This window comes from Paroedura picta, chromosome 12 (genome assembly GCF_049243985.1).
Source record: "Paroedura picta isolate Pp20150507F chromosome 12, Ppicta_v3.0, whole genome shotgun sequence".
Classification (NCBI taxonomy): domain Eukaryota; kingdom Metazoa; phylum Chordata; class Lepidosauria; order Squamata; family Gekkonidae; genus Paroedura; species Paroedura picta.
In genome coordinates this window covers 3,269,283-3,287,724 of record NC_135380.1, presented here as the reverse complement: position 1 = coordinate 3,287,724, position 18,442 = coordinate 3,269,283, and the positions used below count along the sequence as shown (strand labels likewise).

At 52.7% G+C, this 18,442-nt stretch overlaps 1 protein-coding gene across 2 annotated transcripts in view; it reads right to left on the bottom strand.

The window, feature by feature from the left end:
* Nucleotides 1-788: 788 nt before the first annotated feature.
* Nucleotides 789-18,442, bottom strand: part of ABCG4 (ATP binding cassette subfamily G member 4) — a 30,702-nt gene continuing 13,048 nt past the window's right edge. For both annotated transcript variants that reach the window (XM_077306110.1, XM_077306109.1), the window contains exons 3-15: nt 12,204-12,321; nt 11,721-11,853; nt 10,265-10,315; nt 9,165-9,310; nt 8,548-8,671; nt 7,712-7,826; nt 6,976-7,115; nt 5,350-5,448; nt 4,441-4,609; nt 3,469-3,569; nt 2,903-3,061; nt 2,550-2,668; nt 789-1,324 (exon numbers count right to left, since the gene is read on the bottom strand). In XM_077306110.1, coding sequence (XP_077162225.1) covers nt 1,099-1,324; nt 2,550-2,668; nt 2,903-3,061; nt 3,469-3,569; nt 4,441-4,609; nt 5,350-5,448; nt 6,976-7,115; nt 7,712-7,826; nt 8,548-8,671; nt 9,165-9,310; nt 10,265-10,315; nt 11,721-11,853; nt 12,204-12,321 — 1,700 coding nt within the window. In that variant the 3' untranslated portion in view covers nt 789-1,098. The remainder of the gene's footprint in view (nt 1,325-2,549; nt 2,669-2,902; nt 3,062-3,468; nt 3,570-4,440; nt 4,610-5,349; nt 5,449-6,975; nt 7,116-7,711; nt 7,827-8,547; nt 8,672-9,164; nt 9,311-10,264; nt 10,316-11,720; nt 11,854-12,203; nt 12,322-18,442) is intronic.

The window sequence follows — 18,442 nt, the reverse complement described above, 5'->3', positions numbered from 1 at the left end:
AAGGGCCTGGAGATATTCTTTTTTCATGATTCCTGACATTCCTGTGCAGACCGAAACTCGCCTGGAAAACCGGTTCCCACGGAAGGACTGCTGGTCAGTGTCAGGAAACTGAGACCTCCCCCCTTGGGGGAAGACACCCCAGAGAGGAACTATTTCAAAGTCAAACTTGTAAGGGGCTTCTACATTCTTATTTTCTTCACTTGCCTGTTTCTGTTTCCACTGGGGGTGGGTTTTGAACTGTGCACATCTTGCTCCCTCTAGTGTTCAATTCCATATTACACTGGATGCGGCAGCCCTACCAATTTCCCTGACTTGGATCTTCACTGCAGTGCAGGAAAGAGTACCCTTTGAACCGGCCAATTTGTTCTCCGCTTCGATCCCTGCCCACATACTTGCTCGAAAACTGTCACCTGGTTCCTCGTGAGGAATCCAAGGACGAGCCTGGGGAGGGATGGAGGAAGAATACCCCCCACCTCCACCCAAACCCCAGCATTCTCTGCTTCTATGCTTACGGGAAACACCAAAAGCCTTGTGCAACCAGCCCTGGCAGCTCTTCCGGTTTCTTAATATTGATACACATGCTACAGTTACGTCAGCAAGCGAGCGAGTCAAAAAACAGCACGAAACAACGGCGCTACAAAACTGTGCTTTGCAGAGAAATCCTCTTTGCCTGCTCAAACTCCCTTCTCCGTCTGGGCCGCGCCCTGCCCCTCCTGCCTCCTGCCCACGCTGATTCCAGCTTCTCCCCGACCTCGTAGTGGAGCCAAAACCGGATTGCAGCACACGTGTCCCGAGGGGTGGGGCAAAGACATGTCCCCTCTCATTGGTATTGCTCCGGGAAGAGAGATTGACACATTCCAGAATAATACAAAAAAAAAGAAAAAGCAACCCCTGCAATGAAGAGAATGCTTGGGAAGGTTAAAACAGTTCCGAGACGTCTCGTTAACCCTTCTCGACTGAGCCGATGCCGGTCGCCGGCTACCCGATACCTCCCTCTTTGGTCCACAGCTCAGGGAGTTCACGTCCCTTTGGAAGGTGGCCGTGGCACAGCTGATACGAGTCCCCCAAAGGGCACGGGGGCCACGCAGGAGACCCCCTTTATCTTTCGGACTTCACTTTGTACTTGAGGATGAGGTAAGCCACAAGCCTCAGGATGACGAAGAAGACGCCCAGGACGATGAAGTCTACGTAGAGTTTGGCTTCCCCCACATCCAGGACCTCCAGAATCTTGGTGGGATCCTTGAAGGGGCAGTTGTCCACCTTGCATTCCAGTTCTCCACGTTCCAGGGCGTAGATGGTGAGGATGACGCCCTCAAAGCCGTACCTGAAGCAGGACAGAAGGGGTGTCGTCACAAGGGATGGGGTGCATCATGTGCACACGTGCACAAAAGGCTGCCAAGAAGTTTGGGCCATAATTAGGAGAGCCAGTGTGGTGTTGTGGTTAAGAGCAGCAGACTCTGATCTGGAGATCTGGGTTTGATTCCCCACTCCTTCTCCACATGAAGCCAGCTAAGCGATCTTCCCCACTCCTTCTCCACATGAAGCCAGCTAAGCGACCTTCCCCACTCCTTCTTCACATGCAGCCAGTTAGGCCAGGGTCAGTTCTCTCAGAGCTCTCTCAACCCCACTTACCTCACAAGGTATCTGTTGTTGGGAGAAGGGAGATGGGTTTGTAAGCCACTTTGGGACTACATCGGGGAGTGGAAAACAGGGTATAAAAAAACCATCTCTTCTTGTCCTCTATATTAATTGCTAACTGGAAACCCCCTAATGACTTTTTGCACAAAAGGCAAAACATGATTTGTGGGTTTGAAAATTAAGGAAAAAAAGGTTCCCCCCCTTAGATTGGAGTTTATAATCGGGGAGCTTTTTAGAGACTAGAAAAGAAAGAAGATTCTTTGAGATAACTGTATTTTGTAAGACAGCATTTTTGTTATAATCATGGATTAATTGGCAACTGTATAGGTCTTTGTTGTTGAGAAACTCAAAAGTTTCATCGTTCTCTTTTTATTTCTCTTCCTGCTGTCATCTTTTATGTTTTCAATTAAAATATATATATATTTTTAGAGGTTTGCGTCCAACTAACATCCCCACATTTTAAACAATCATCAGCCACCTTAATTTACTCATTAGAAACAATAAAAGATGATTAACCACTTCACAACCCTTTCCCAAATGCCTCCTAAAACAAAATTGGCTTTGACCAGCCCGCTAAAAAACTGGCAAGGATGAAACCACCCTGGGAGCAAAAGGCCGCCTTTTTGGTGCCGCCACAGCTAAGGTCCTGCCGCTGCCCCTTTTACTCCCCTGCTGCAGCCATGCAGGAGAACAAACCAGCTTCACGCAGCAACACGACACCGCTCCCTCACAGCCAACAACACCCTGTAGGTGCAGGGGTAGTCAAACTGCGGCCCTCCAGATGTCCATGGACTACAATTCCCAGGAGCCCCTGCCAGCATCTACCCCTGCTGTAGTGGATTGACATCCAGATGACATTCCAGAAGAGCGGCCAGCACTGAAGGGCACGTCGTGACAAATGGAAAACCCACCTTACGTAAGAGACGTACGAACTCCACTGCAGGTAGGTGGGGATGGTCTTGAAGCTGACGAAGAAGCCGGAGAACAGGAGAACGGGGATGGCTGTTACAGGGCCCACAAAAGTGGCCACCTAGGAGAGGAAGGCAGAGAAACCATGAGGCCCCCAAGAGCACGAAGCTTCCTCCTACCGAGTCAGATCCTCGTTTCCTCAAAGCCAGGCTCTGCCACTGAGCTACAGATTCTGACTGGTGTGGCTGTCGGAGATTAGGAGGTTCAGGATGCAATGGACTCTGCCATAGTTCTGCAAGGCAGGTGGTTCTGTTCATGCCTGCCTTGAATCAGACACCTGTGCAGTCTGCCCTACCTGTAAGGAGGTGGAAGCGGCCCCAATCAGAAGCCCCAGGGACTGGGCCACCAGAGCAGTGGAGGTGGCCAGGGCGGAAAAGAGCAGGAAGCGAGTGACTTCGGGGGGCTGGCCCGTCATCCAGTACACGATGCTGCAGTAGACGATGGGGCAGATCACCTGGAGGCAGGTTAGAAGAGGAAGAAGAAGAGCTGGGCGTTTATACCCAATGTAGCTCACAAACACCTTTCCCTTCCTTTTCCCACAACAGACACCCTGGGAGTTAGGTGGGGCTGAGAGAGCTGTGAGAGAACTGTTCCACAGGGACAGATCTAAGAGAACCATGACTGGCCACCCAAGCTGGCTGCCTGTGGAGGAGGACTGGGAAATCAAGCCCAGCTTGCCAAATTAGAGGCTGCCACTCTTGAGCACTTGGGTGCCAAGCAGGGAACGGGTTTCCCCCCTCCCGACCTTCCTCCGCTGGGGACCGCAAAGGAAGTGTGAGCCGCTATCTAGGGAGGCCCAGGCTGGAGATGTCAGGAAGCACCAGGGGTGGGGATGGGGGCAGCTGGACCTGGCAAGCTTACCTGGAAAGGTACGTCCGCCATGGTCTTAGCTAGAAAATAGGCCTTCAAGCTGTACCAGTAATTCAGGTGCTCTCTAAGGAACACCGACATCTCTAGGGGGACTGCGGAGAGAGAAAGACGGAGCAGGTGAGCCGCAGGTAGTGCAAAGAGACTGCACAGGGAAAGGCGGAGGAGAAAGAGAAGGAGGGCCCGGGCTGGGACACAATTCTGCATGCGGAGTAGAAAAACCAACTCTTCTTCTTTTCATTACGCACAGCAGGGACACACAAACACTCCCCTCGAGCTTTCCCCCCCCCCCCTGCATTTCAGGATGCAAAGTTACGAAAATGCTCTCCGTCCAAGACCTAGGAGAGCTGCTGGGGTCAAACTAGGCCCCCAGACAGCAACAAGAAGCCCCCAGTTGCTCTGCTCTACAGTGCCCAGTTGCCAGCAAGCAAGGAGGAGAAGCCATGGCCTGGCCTTCCTTCACCTTCTGCTTTCAGCAGCCTTAGAGACTGGGCTTACCATGGCCTCGATGGCCCAGGCTGGCCTGCTCTTGTCAGATTTCGGAAGCTAAGCAGGGGCGGGTATGATTCGGACTCATATCTAGGAAGTCTAGAGCAGGGGTAGTCAAACTGTGGCCCTCCAGATTTCCATGGACTACAATTCCCATGAGCCCCTGCCAGCATTCGCTGGCAGGGGCTCATGGGAATTGTAGTCCATGGACATCTGGAGGGCCACAGTTTGTCTATCCGTGCTCTAGAGGTCCTACGTGAGGGCAGGCCATGGCTTGCCCCCGGTGCTGGTCTCTTGCCTTCAAGCCCCCCTAAGTCAGCTGCAACTTAGGGACACTTTCCCCAGCCATCCTCAGTGACCTGCCCTGCCATGTCTCACCCCTGCAGTGTGAGGGTGTGAAAATACCGCCACAAGTCATGTTTAAAGCCTTGATTGGTTTCCCTCCAGAACAGCCGCTGGACCGGATCGGGGGCTTACACGTGAGGACGGTGGGCATCAGCGCCGCGAACATGAGGAAGAGCATGGAGAAGAAAAGGAAGCCGGTGTTGTTGAAGACCTTGGCGGCATCGTTGCCGATGTGCAGGTAGAGAAGGCCGATCAACACGCCGATGCAGATGTGGGACATGAACCGCAGGTGGGTGAGCACCTGTGTAAGGCAAGACGGGGCTCTTCACTCTCACCAGCACACCCAGGACGGCATGCCCTGTGCCACCCCTGGGGGTCTCGTTGGCATTCCTGCATTACAGCCAAGACTGAGTGGTCTGACCAAGGCCAGGCAATCTTGAGCTGTATCGACAGAGGCATCATGGCTAAATCACAAGAGGTCAGACTGCACTGGCCAGACTGCACCTGGAGTCCTGCGTGCAGTTCAGGGTGCCGCATTTTAAAAAGTACATGGACAAAATGGAGAGGGGGGCAGAGGAGAGCAAGGAGGAGGATCCAGGGTATGGAGACCAAGCCCTAGGAGGAAAGGGGAAGGGACTTGGGAACGTTCAGCCTGGAGAAAGGGGACATGGTTGCACACTAATTATTTGTTGTTTATGCCAATAAAGGTATTCTATTCTAATTAGTCTAATTAATAATGGACCGAATGTCACAGTTTTCTTTTCATGTTCAGGGCCCATCAGAAAGGAAGTTCGATTCTCCTCTCGTCTACTTTTAAGCCCTGATTCCAGCACTCCTGGGTCAGCAGATCCTGTGCACGAACAGAGGGCCTTTCCCTTACGGCAACCAGGTCCCAAACTCAGGATTTTCAGAAAAACAAGATCTCTGACAGCTCTTTTTAGCATTCAGACCCACCCTCTCCCCCAACGCCTCCATCCGGGGGTCCAGAATGCTTTCTGCACCCCCACCCCAGCCTCTGCTCCTCCCTTCTCCATGACTTACCGTGTCTCGCAAAATGGACAAGAAGGTTCTCTTGAAGAGGATGCAGAACTGGGTCAAAGTGCTGGTGGCGAAAGTATGGCTCTCGATGTGATCCAAATCCTGAAGGGAACAGGAGCAGAGCTGTGGCTTTGTCTGCCTACCAGGGGTTTGCTCTGACCGGGAGACCCAGCCTGGCCTGATCTCATCAGAACACGGAAGCTAAGCAGGGTCAGCCCTGGTTCCTACTTGGATGGGAGATCACTAAGGAAGCCCAGGGTCAGGATGCATCCATCCACCCACCCATCCACCCACCCATCCCTCCACCCACCCACCCATCCACCCACCCACCCATCCACCCACCCATCCATCCATCCATCCATCCATCCATCCATCCATCCATCCATCCATCCATCCATCCATCCGCCTATCTATCCAATCCATCCATCCATGTGATCTTATTCTGTTTGTTCTACCTGGTGGTGCCCTTCCTCTATATCAGGGGTAGTCAAACTGCGGCCCTCCAGATGTCCATGGACTACAATTCCCAGAAGCCCCTGCCAGCAGCTGGCAGGGGCTTCTGGGAATTGTAGTCCATGGACATCTGGAGGGCCGCAGTTTGACTACCCCTGCTCTATATGGTCAGGGATGGGGCATGATCTTAATCGGGAAGCAGCTTTTTGAAGTTATCCTGTCAAGCTATATTAAGAGACATTTTCTCCTCTCTCTTGGTGGGGCCACATGAACCACACCTCAGCTCCAAGCCCGAAAGAGGTGACTGGGTTGCTTAATGATTCACAGGACTATAAAATCATCGCTTCCAGCAACTCTACAATGCTGTAACATCCCTGCTACAAATGGCTTTCCTCCCCTGGCTGATATTCCCAGCCTTAATGAGGAGGCCGAAGGAAATCTAGACAACTCATTGCAAGAAGCCGCTTGTAAAGGGGATGCCGGAAATCGCCCGAGAGCCCTCTTGGCACAGACAGCTAGAAACGGGTGCTTTCCGCTGTTAGGCGCACATCTGCCCATTAAGCTCCAATCGAGAAAATGAAGCTTTAAAAAAAGGGCTGGGAGCTCTGACAACAACCCAACCAGCCAAGGTTGCTAACCTCCTGGTGGGAACTGGAGGTTTCCAGGAAATACATGTAAAATCCAGGCGTGTCTACATGGAAAAAATGGCTGCTTTGGGGTTATGGGATTATACCCCACTGCGGCCCGTCCCACACCCCAAACCCTGGATTTTACCCTTCAGCCCTTTCCCATACCAGCGTTGGCAACCTTTTTGCCAGCACATATTTGGTTTGGCCCTGAACTAGGGTTGTCAGCTCAAGGTCTGGAAGTTCTTGAAGATTTGAAATCTAAGGAAGCGGAGGGGTTTTGTGTGTGTGTGTATGTGGGGGGGGGTCCTCAGTGGGGTATCCTGTCTGCCCTCTGCAGGTGCAGTTTCCTCCAGGGAACATTATCTGTATCATCAAGAGATCAGTTGCGGGACCAGGAGAACTCCAGGTCCCACCTGAAGGTTGGCAAGCCCACCCTGAATGGTAGCAACCCCTGAGGATGAGGAAAAAGATTTGTTTGCATGAGATTCGGGGTTTTTCAAACTGGGAAGATGAGCCACCGCTGCCACCCCCTCCCTGCCCGACTCACCCCCCCGCAGCGCCCGGGACAGGAGGCGTCTGCCTTGCTGGGGCTGTCTTTCTTCTCAGCCATGGTGCACAGCCCATTCTGGACAGCTTGGAAAAGCATGGAATTGAGGTCTCCGTACTCGCCGGAAGCCACTTCAATAACTGCCAAGAAGCAGGCAAACTGGGGGTTAGGAACATTGCGCCGTAAGGTACCTCAAGGGTCATCTAGTCCAACCCCCACAATACAGGAAATCCACTCCCCCCTCCAGTGACCCCTGCTCTATGCCCAGAGGAAGAAGGAAAGAAGAGTTGTTTTTATTATACCCCACGTTCGTGCAGCTTACAAACACCTTTCTGTGAGGTAGGTGGGGCTGAGAGAGCTCTGAGAGAACTGTGACTGGCACAGAACTGTCCATTCCTATTGCCACATAAAAAGGTCAACTGCATCTAGGGCAGGGCTTCCTGTGAAGAATCTTTCCCTGCACAGTCAAAGCCACCTCCTGCATCAACTAGGACAGGAAAGAAGCAGCCCCTTTTCTTCCTGTACCCAGCACCTGGTTCACTGCTCCTGTACCTGGAGGTTCCATTTAGCTACCCTGCCTAAATTTGATTTGATTTGTATTTATGATAAAGTTTACATCCCACCTTTCCTTTAGGTTCAAGACAGCTTGCAATGAAAGCCACCTGCAGATCCTATTCCACATCCATCTCTAATTCTTTCCCTTTCCAGCTGGCTAAAACCGGCAGCCATCACTTACTGAAATCGGCCGGGTTGTGGTAGGTCGGGCAATGCAAACCCAGCCCTTTCAGGTAGGGGATGAGGTGAGGAACCGCGCCCTTGTAGATGCACTGGCCTTGACTCAGGATGTAAAGCTGCAGGGAAGAAAAGAACATCTCAGCATCAACATTTGCAAAGCCAGCTCATGCAGGTCTCCCTTTAGGGTCTGCATTCGGAGGGCCTGGACAGACATTTGTGTCCTTTATGGAAGAGGACCACCCAGGGACCACGCCTGGGAGCAAACGCACAAGGCTGCCTTCTACTGAATCTTGGTCCATCACGGTTAGAATTGCCTACTCAGACAGGAAGGGGCTCAAGTTCAGGTTTTTTATGCCACCTTACAGTCCAACCCTTTTAACTGGAAAAGCCAGGGATTGAACCAGGGACCTTCTGCATGTCAAGCAGACGCTCTACCACCACCCCTTTCCAAAGCCCTGGTGATTCACTGTGGCCTCCATGGCCAAGATCCTGCCTGGTCATTAGGGTTGCCAACCTCCAGGCTAAAACACGGAAGTGTACTGCAGCTGATCCCAACCAGCATGAGCTCCTCCAGGTTTACACCATGTGAGCTGGCTGGGGCTGGCAGAGGGAATTAGGGGGCCCATGGTTAACAGGGGCATGGTTCTGCTGCCATTCCAGGGACTGCAGGAGCAGCCACGGCTTTTCACTTCCTGCCAGTCCCAATGTCCTTTCCTTCACGTTGAGATCAGCAAGCTGCTAGTCCTTATTGTTGACAAGATGTACTTGGAATCAGAGCATACCTGGCCCAATGCTGACCAGGAACGGGGTTCTCAGTTTGCTTTCTGAACGTCTCACCTTATCGAACTTCTCAAAGAGTTTAGCGCTGGGCTGGTGGATGGTGCAGATGATGGTGCGGCCTCCCTGAGCCAGAGACTTCAAGAGGGAGACCACCTGGAAGCAGGAGGAGCTGTCCAGGCCACTGGGGAAAGAGAGCAAGGAGAAACTTCAGAGAGCAAAAGGCGGGGGTGGAGAGCACCGCAGAGAAGTGTGGTTAGCCTGGCCCCAACTCTCCTGTGCTGCCAATAGGAAGAGAGCCTTCCCCACCCAGCCTGGCCTTTGGGAGATGTAGAGGAAGGGGAGGGAAGGCGGAAGCACCCCCTGCAGCCTTCCCAGCCTGGCTTTTGGAAGATGGTGGGGGGCGGGGAGATGGCAACCCCCCTCTGCAGCCTTCCCAGCTTGGCCTTTGGAAGATGTGGGGTTTGGTGGGAAGGTGGGGACCTGTGCAGACACTGTTGTATGGGAGCAGGAGAGCCAGTCTCTTTAACTACACCACCATCTTGGCTCCTGTGCATGCATATCACAGGACTTATCCCACACCCTGAGCCCTCAAAATTTGGTCCTTTCCCCCCCTGATGGCTCTGAAAATGTCCATGGATCGGGGCCAGAGAGAACTGGGAAGCTTGATTCCTCACCTGGTGGGTTCGTCAAAGAACATGACGGGGGGATTGTTGACCAATTCCAGGGCGATGGCGAGGCGTTTGCGTTGTCCTCCGGAGAGGGACATGGTGCGGGTGTAGGAGCACTCCAGAAGGCTCAGGGCCGTCAAGATCTCATTCACCTGGACCCAGCAGAAGGGAGGAGAGGGAGAAGGAGAGGCTGCATGCCATCTGATACACAAACTCTTTCCATCTTTGCTGTTCCCCACAGAGATCAGCAATCAGTCCCCAGATCACTGAGGTCAAATGCTACAAGCCCGTTAACTTCTGTCAACTCCTTTCTCTCTTCAAGGCTACTCAGGATTCAGGTGCAACTTCCTGCAGCTCATTAAGAAGACCTTTGCCAGAGGTCAGCTGCAAGCCAAGCAATTCTCAAGTTTTCGAATTCAGAAAGCTGAAAGAGATCAACATCTGTTGGCGCCAGAAACTATGCACAACTGGAAGTGAAGTTCTTTCGTATGTTTCAGGTCTTTAAAGACAGTGAGTGGGATTTTCTGCAGTCTCCTTTTCCTTACTTGCCAGGTCCTTTTCTGCGTGTGTCTGCCTACCTCAGGGGTAGTCAAACTGCGGCCCTCCAGAAGTCCGTGGACTACAATTCCCAGAAGCCCCTGCCAGCATTCGCTGGCAGGGGCTCCTGGGAATTGTAGTCCACGGACATCTGGAGGGCCACAGTTTGACTACCCCCGGCCTACCTCTTGTGGTCAATGCACTGTTACCTTGCAGTATGTCTCCCCGCAGATTTAAATTGCAGGTTTTTATGCTGGACATCCACTCCTCGACCTTTGGGCTAAGATCCAGTGTAGTGTGAATGCCAGATATACAGCGAGATCATATCAAATCGACTGCCAGAGGGAGCAAAACACACACACAGAACAGGGAAAGAAAAGAGCACACAAGTGAGGAAACGGAGACTGTGGAAAAGCCAAGTAGTCAAGGGATGGGGACAGAAGGAAGCAAATATTAAAGCAGCAGGCCTCATTTTTCTTGGTTTTCTGTAAATTTGGACTGCAGGGGAGAGGCCTGAATTTCCCTTTGTCTTAGATTTTCAAAAAGGAGAGGGAGGTCTAAGAACTCACCAGTTCTTTCTTCACTTCTTGCTTCTCGTTCAGTTTTAGATTGGCTGATACCTGAAGGGTAAAGAAAGAGTCTAGCTTAGGGGATCCCACTCGGCAGGCAGACGAGCCTTTCCAGACCCCGGAGAACAACCAGCTCCCTCGGAGGTTAACCAAGTTCCTCTGCTCTTCTCCGGCCTTGAATTACTTCGTAATGGGGGTCCCCACTGGAAAGGGGGCTGCTCTGTGGCACGATTCACTGCAGTTGGGATTCCGACGGCATAAAGAAGAGGGCAACGGGACAAAACACAGGAGATCCGAGATCAGGTCTCCCAACAGCTTTCATTTTATTTGAAAATGTGCACTCTGCTAAAACCTGGTTTGTTTTCTACGTGCTGGCCATTTATTTACACGTGGGAAGCATTTCGATATAGGTCCATGTCATCTGATAAGATTTCTGTTCTAAAACAGGCCCAAACCCAGTTTACCTTAGAAATGCACAGTCCAAATAGCCCGAAATAACCACTACGGAACACTGTAAATAAGACACTGCAATTCAAAACACTGCAATAAAACTCCCGAGGAACACAAGGGCGCATGGAGCCGCCATACTAAATTTGAGCATTCATCCATCAGGGTCTCCATTAGCTGGGGCTACCAGGCTCCAGGCCCTGCCTCAAAATGTCCGGAAAGTTTTCCAGAGCGGGCAGCCCTAACTAAAGACTAGCAGCCGCTCTTCAGGAAGAGGCCTGGCACCTCACCTGCTCTCTGTGCGATTAGGCGACTTCTGGCTTCTGGCAACCTTTGGATTAACGCCCTCCAGAACGGCCCTCCCTGAACAGCCCGGCTGAGGTCTTGCAAACAGAGGGCCCTCGTGGCTTCCCTGATGGAATTCCTCAACTTCTTGCTGGGTCTCCCTCTTTTCCTGCTGCCTTCCACTCTACTAGAATGACTGTCCTTCACAGCGCCTCTTGTCTCTTCAGAAATATGTGCAATAGCCTAAACTGAGTCATTGTAGCATCTAGGAAAAGCCTTGATTCCGCCTAGAACCCGCTGATTTCTCTTTTTGCTGGTTGTGAAGATCTGCAAAATTCTCCTCCAACACCCCACCTACTGCCAGATCTATTGACTGGAGAAGCCGGGGATTGAACCGGGGACCTTCAGCATGTAATTAGTTATCACTCCCAGAGACCCTCTGCTCCAGGGCGACCCTCTGTTTCTCTTATGGATGTAAACCTGGCCTCCGGAGAAGAAGGCTACCCACCACTGGCTTCTAGTAGTACACTTGGTTTCTGGAAGAAGTCTACCCAACCTGGCATTGAGATGAAAATTAGTGCGCTAAGACCTTAAAAACAGTGCACACTCCTAGCATACTGGAAGCAGGGGACACCAGTCTTGACCCCCATCAGTTTCTGCAAGACCACCTCTTGCTGGACCCTCCCCTTCCTCCCAGCTGGCTCAGCCTCTCTTGCACACTCACCAGCATGGCTTCGCGCACAGTGAGGTGGGGGAGCAGCATGTCATCCTGCATGATGTAGCAAGACATCTTCCGGAAAGTGCGCAGCTCCCTCTGCCGCCCGTTGACCAGGATCTGGCCCTTCATGCCCGTCTCCCTGCAAGGGACAAGAACCGGGAGCTCAGTGTGTCTGGGGGCGTCACGTGTCGTCAGGTCGTTGCTGGCTTTGGGCAGCCCTGCCGAGTTTTCAAGGCCAGGGTTGTTGGAAGGCGGTGGGCCATGGCCTGCCTCTGCGTGGTCTCCCATCCAGCACTGGGCGGTCTCCCATCCAACTGAGGCTGACCCTGCTTAGCTTCCGAGATCTGGTGAGATCGGGACAGCCTGAGCCATCCAGGTGAGCAGCCGTGAGCAGCAGCCCCCAAGGTGGCCCAACCCCTGCACTGGAGTGGTCGGTCCACGGGAGTTCAGTGACCCCCCAGCCCTTTAGGAAATTAGGAGCTGCCTCACCGGTAACCAGCCAGGATGTTCATGAGGGTCGACTTCCCAGCCCCGGAGGGACCCATGATGCCGATGAGCTCTCGGCGGCAAAACTTTCCGGAGAGACATTTCAGCAGCGTCTTAAATCCTGGAAAAGAGAAGAGAAGAGAAGCCCCATCAGCTCCTTTGGGACCTACTTCGGAGGAGTCCTGCTTAAGATCGCCCTCAGTAAATTCAAGCGTTGCACGGATGGCAGGACAAGAGGAGCCCTGGGGATGCCAGACTCCCAACCTGCACAAGTAACTTGCAGAGGGTTTTTTTTTTTTTAAATGCATTTTCCAGTCCTCAGGAATTGGCAGCCCAGTCAATGCCTTCTGGGAACAAGGCCCAGTCATGGGATGCTGTGCTGGGAAGCTCTGAGAAAGAGCGGGGTCCGTCTCAACGTTCATCTGCTGTCACTTCCAATCTTCCAGCCATGTGCAGCCCCTGGGCCCCTCGTGAAGGTTGCCAATATCCAGCAGGGGCCTGGAGATCTCCCAGAATTACAGCTGAAACCCATGAAGAGCAATTCAGGCGAGCGGCTGGGTTGGTCCGAAGCAGCAAAACAAAGTTTGAGCCCAGGGGAACCTTGAAGGCCAACCAAAAAGGAGCCCCAAAAGCAGCTTAGAAACACCTTTCCCTTCCTCTCCCCACCACTGATGCCCTATGAGGTAGGTGGGGCTGAGAGGGCTCTGATAGAACTGCTCTGCAAGAACAGCTCTACAAGAACTGGGCCGGGCCCAAGGTCATCCTGCCGCCTGCATGCGGAGGACGGGTGGGGGAAACAAGCCTGGCTCTCCAGATTAGAGGCCGTGACTCTGAACCACAACGCCAGGCTGGCTCCATGCCCTGCTGTGGCCCCAAAGCGGTTCATAGAATCATAGAGTTCCAAATGGAACAAGCCATTTCGGTTTCTTTACATTACGACACCTTTTAATGAGCAGATCGGGGCTTGCTAATCCACGCACGGACGAGTGCCTCTATCTGTGTGGCTTTTTAATGTGTGGCATTTTAATGATGCTGTAAACCTGGCTGTTGACGGCCATGAACTCGGTATTAAACAGCCGCTCAGTGCAGAAACGTCCTCCTCGGGGTGTCTGTGTGCACGCTCTGGATTAATTAACAAGGGGCAAAGGTGCCTGGGTGGTGGATAAAGTCTCCGGCACCTTCAGCAGACTTTCTAGCTGCCTGCTTTGGATGGGACCGGAGGGGTGGGCCTTCTCCAGCCCCCTGGACTGGCAGGAGAACGCCGGGGGGGGGAGCAATTGAATGGCATCAGTTTAGAAAACAGACAATTAAGGGGGGGAGGGACATGATGGAGGTTTATAAAGAAGAAGAAGAAGAAGAAGAAGAGTTGGTTCTTATATGCCGCTTTTTCCTACCCGAAGGAGGCTCAAAGCGGCGTACAGTCGCCTTCACATTCCTCTCCCCACAACAGACACCCTGTGGGGTGGGTGAGGCTGAGAGAGCCCTGATATCACTGCTCGGTCAGAACAGCTTTATCAGTGCCGTGGCGAGCCCAAGGTCACCCAGCTGGTTGCATGTGGGGGAGCGCAGAATCAAACCTGGCATGCCAGATTAGAAGTCCGCACTCCTAAAAGATGCCTGGGGTGGAGAGAGGTGTCAAAGAGAACCTTCCCCCCTCCCCAAAGTCCCAATCCAGGAGGCAACATCAGGAGAAGGTCTTGTCCTCTCTGCCCTGCTGTTGGCCCTGCAGAGGAACTGGTTGGCCACTAGGTGAGATGGGAGGCTGGACTAGAGGGACCCTCATTGGGCTGATCCAGCAGAGCTCTTATGAAGGCCATGGTCTCTCTACCCACCTGTTGGCCCTCCTGAGGAACCGGTTGGCCACGGTGTGAGAGAGGATGCCGAACTAGATGGACCTTCACTGGTCTGATCCAGCAGAATGTTTCTTATGTTAATATTAGGGGAAGGCCTCTCTGCCCTGTTGTTGGTCGTCCAGAGGAACTGGTTGGCCACAGGAAGAGACAGGATGCTGGACTGGATGGACCACCGGTCAGACCCAGCAGGGCTCTTCTGATGTTCTAATGTCCACCTGTATGACACCTCATGCTTTTCGCTATGAACAAACCCTCTGATCGCATCTGTGGACTGCCAAGCAAACATTTTGGTCCCTGCCACAATGCGCCAACCCAACACGGCCCCTCCCTCCCTTCGGTCAAAGTGCCAAAAGCTAAGCTGGGCCGATGTGAGTCAGGGAACGCTCAGCCAAAACCTGAAAGCTGGATCAATCTGGGGACACTGCCCAGTTCTAGGAAGAGAGGCCAGGTCAGGCCAGCCTGCTCCCAGACGGACTGCAGAGACAGGCAATTTTGCAAGACTTCCTACTTGCATCTGTCATGCAGGGCCTGCTCAAGGCATTTTGTTGCCTCAAGTTAAGCACATCCAGCTCCTCGTCTTCTGTGCCACTGACAGCCAGGACGAAGATGGATTTTTGAAGCCCATTTTTCACTACCCAAAGGAGCCTCAAAGGGGCTTCCCTTCCTCTCCCAACAACAGACACCCTGGGGGCAGAGAGAGCCCTGATATTACTGAAGATGAAGAGTTGGGTCTTATATGCCGCTTTTCTCTACCCGAAGGAGGCTCACAGCAGTTTACAATCACCTTCTCTTCTTCTCCCCACAACAGACAACCTGTGTGGCAGGTGAGGCTGAGAGAGCTCTGTGAGAATGGCGACTGGCCCAAGGTCACCCAGCTGCTGCTTGGGGAGGAGGAGTGGGGGACTGAACCAGGTTCTCCAGATTAGAGGCCTCTGCTGTTAACCATGACACCAAGATGGCTCCCAGGGGTGCATTGGTACCCTCTCCAATTGCAGCCCCAAGCAGTGCTCTGACTGGAAAGCCCAGCTAGAGGCAGGAGGGGAGGATACTTCAAGCAGCCCATGAGAGTAGAGGGTGAGACGGTAACAGAAGAGCCCATGGCAGACTCTGGTCAGTTCTGATGCTGCGGCAGCTGCCTGTGAATTCACTCTGGTTTGTAAGGTTCAATCCCTGGCAATTGCCAATTTGAAAAGACAGGCTGTAGGTAACGTGCAAGACATCTGACTAAGACCCTGGAGAGCTGCTGCCAGCCCTCCAGATGTCCATGGACTACAATTCCCATGAGCCCCTGCCAGCATTTGTTGGGAGGGGCTCATGGGAATTGTAGTCCACGGACATCTGGAGGGCTGCAGTTTGACTATCCCTGGACTAATCGGTCTGATTTAGTCTCAGGCAGCTTCATGCATGTAGAGGGAGACAACAAGATGAAAGAGTTATCGGGACCTCATCCCTACATGTATGAACAGTCCAAACATCAAACACTGAAACCAATAAATGTTGTACAAGTCCCTTCCCCACCCATCATCAAACTCATCCTCCCTAGCCTCATGGCACAGACCAATTGGCCCTCTCCTAATTCTGTTTTTTAATCTCAAAGAAAACATCAGGGGACACGAATTTCTGATCTGCCTTGTTTGGTGTTTTGTTATCTTAACAGTGCAAGAAAAAAGAAATTCGGTGTTTTGTGAAGCCATTCTTTGGGACAACACCAGGGGGCACCAGAGCATCGCTGCGCCTTCCCTCCATTCTAAGAGTTACCTGGATGCAATTTCTCCTCCTCTCTTGCAGAGACCCCGGTGAACAGGGATGGGCAATTTGGCTTGGGCAACCTCCGAAACACTCCAATCAGTGCTGATTTGAACACTTTCTGGGGTTATCCAAGTCAAATCACAATCCTCATAAGCTGTAATTGGCCAAACCCGTGCTGAATCCCCCCTCATCTTGTCAGATCTCGGAAGCTAAGCAGGCCCCACCCTGTCTAATATTTGGATGGGTGGCATCTAAGGATTGGGTGGCAGCTCCTCCGAGGGACTCTTGGGTCAAGGCACAGAGGATGGCCATGGCAAACCACCTCAGAATGTTTCTTACCTGGTGCCAGACAATCCTCGGACCTCCTATGTATGATATATGACACACAATAAAGAAATCTGTTCCCCCTACAAGCTGCATTGTCAATTTGTTCCTCCCCTAAATCTGCAGGAATTTCCCTCTACCTGGACTTGGCACGCCTAACCAGGCTCCACCCAAACCCTCTCCAGGCTGCCCCCCCCCCCAGTGTCCCAGGCTCCTTGCTAAAGCTTCCCGGGGGGGGGGGAGTTGCTTGCAGCAGCCACATCAGTGGCCGACAGTGACCTGTGTGGGACGTGTGCAGCAGCACTAATCTCCCCGAGAATTACTGAGGATTGAAGCATCTGATTAGCACATTTTGTTGCTGGGACCGCAAAGAGGCCGGCAACCAGCAACCTGCTGCAGGACTCTCTCTCTCTCTCTCTCTCTCTCTCTCTCTCTGTCACCTTCCTAGGGAAATGATCTGTAAATTAGGGTTGCCAGCTCCAGGTCAGGAAATTCCTGGAGAGTTGAGGCTGGGCTGGGTGAGGAACCTTGGCAGGGTCTAATGCCATACAGACATACAACCCCTCCCCCCCCCCCCAGCAGCCCTTTCCTTCTCTGTCGAACTCTGCAGTCTGGGAATCAGCAGTAACTCTGGGAGATCTCCAAGCCCCACCTGGAGGTTGGCAACCTTGGATGTGGTAGGAAGGGGTATTATGCAAGAGCAGAGAGCCAAGGGGCAGGTCTAGCTGTAGGAAGCCTCCTTCCAGTCAGATCAGGCAGGACAAGACACTGGTACCAATGCAAAAGCCACCCAAGCTAGACAGAACACTTCAGCCATCCCAACACATTCCAGCCCGATGCATGCATCTGTGCCACCCAAAAGCTTATTTTTTTTCTCCTTGACCAACTTAAAGCTGGCTCAAGAAAAAGCAACCCCTTTTCCCCCTACAGCTCACAGCTGCCTATTCCGACCTAGAAAAGTTCCTTGTAGGCCAGATTGGACTCTAGGCAGGAGAAGGAAATGGATTTCTTGTGCCTGCATATGGTTTGGCTTGCTGCCACGAGCCAACTCCAGCTCCTTCCTCCGCAGGCATCTTCCTGCAGGGCCCCAGCTCTCTGCCGGAGGCACATCTCGGCCTAGATCGTGCCAGTCGAACCGACCGGTGCCTAGCAACCCCGGAGAGCTTTCCCACAACTCCTTGCAGTGAACAAAATGGCTGCTTCGGGGAGAGACCCCCGATGGAGACAGCGGCCAAGTCTGAATTTGGAAACGCCTGGAGATGGGAGGTGCCACCACATGACGTCGCTGGGGGTTAATGCCAAGGAGGGTGTCAAGGTCCCCCCAGCCCCCAAAATGGGACATGGAAATAGCGTTGCCAACTCCTCGTTAGATTTGGGGATGGCACCTGGGGAGAACAGGCACCTCAGAGGGGTACAATGACACAACGCCACCCGTCATCCCTTTTCTCCAGGGAAACTGATCTGGAGAGCAGCCAGAATTCCAGGAGATCCCCAGGCCAAACCTGGAGGCTGGCATCCCTAATTCCACTCTCCAAAGCAGCCGTTGTCAGAGGTTGGTTACATTGACAGAGAGCGACTGGCCTGAGGTTACCCAGCGAACATCATGGTGGGAGGATGTGACTCTGGTGTCCCCCCACCCCTGACAGCCTGACAGTCTAACCACTAAGCCATACTACCCAAGGTCACTCCTAGCCTTTGGAAAATGGTGATTCTGGACTTTCTCCCTTATTCCCAGCAGAAGGGATCCCAAACAGTGAATGTCACAGAGGCATCAAGAAGTTTTCCATACCCAAAAAACCTCACTTGTGCTCTCTCTTTTGGAAACGGAGTCGGAAGGACTATTGCCAACTGGAGAACTGCACAGTTGAAGTGCTACATGGATCGCAAAGCCCCGGGGTTTTTTAAAACTCCCCTGCAAATGAGGACAAAATTCCACGTGTCTGGTTGGAAGCATCCGTCCACACACACAGGTCTGTTTGGAGCGGATGTTTGGAACCACAAGACTGGAATTTTAAACACATGTGTAAGCAGGAAAACAACATCAAGGATGTCCTCTTGATTAGAACACTGCCACGCCTGTATTCATGTTTGAACAGTGACTGGAACAGTGACTCTCGGGTTCCTAGAAGCCACCTGCCTGGTCACCTGGGGAGAGTCGAGACCATCTCGAGGCAACCCAGCAGCGCCACAGGTGTTGGGTCAAGAATGCACAGTTGGGCCAGGAACAGATAGGCCTTTCCACTTGCAGGAGAAGAGTTCCCAGTGGTCATAGGGATGCCAGACCACCCCCCACCCCCACTGCCAATCAGCTGGCCA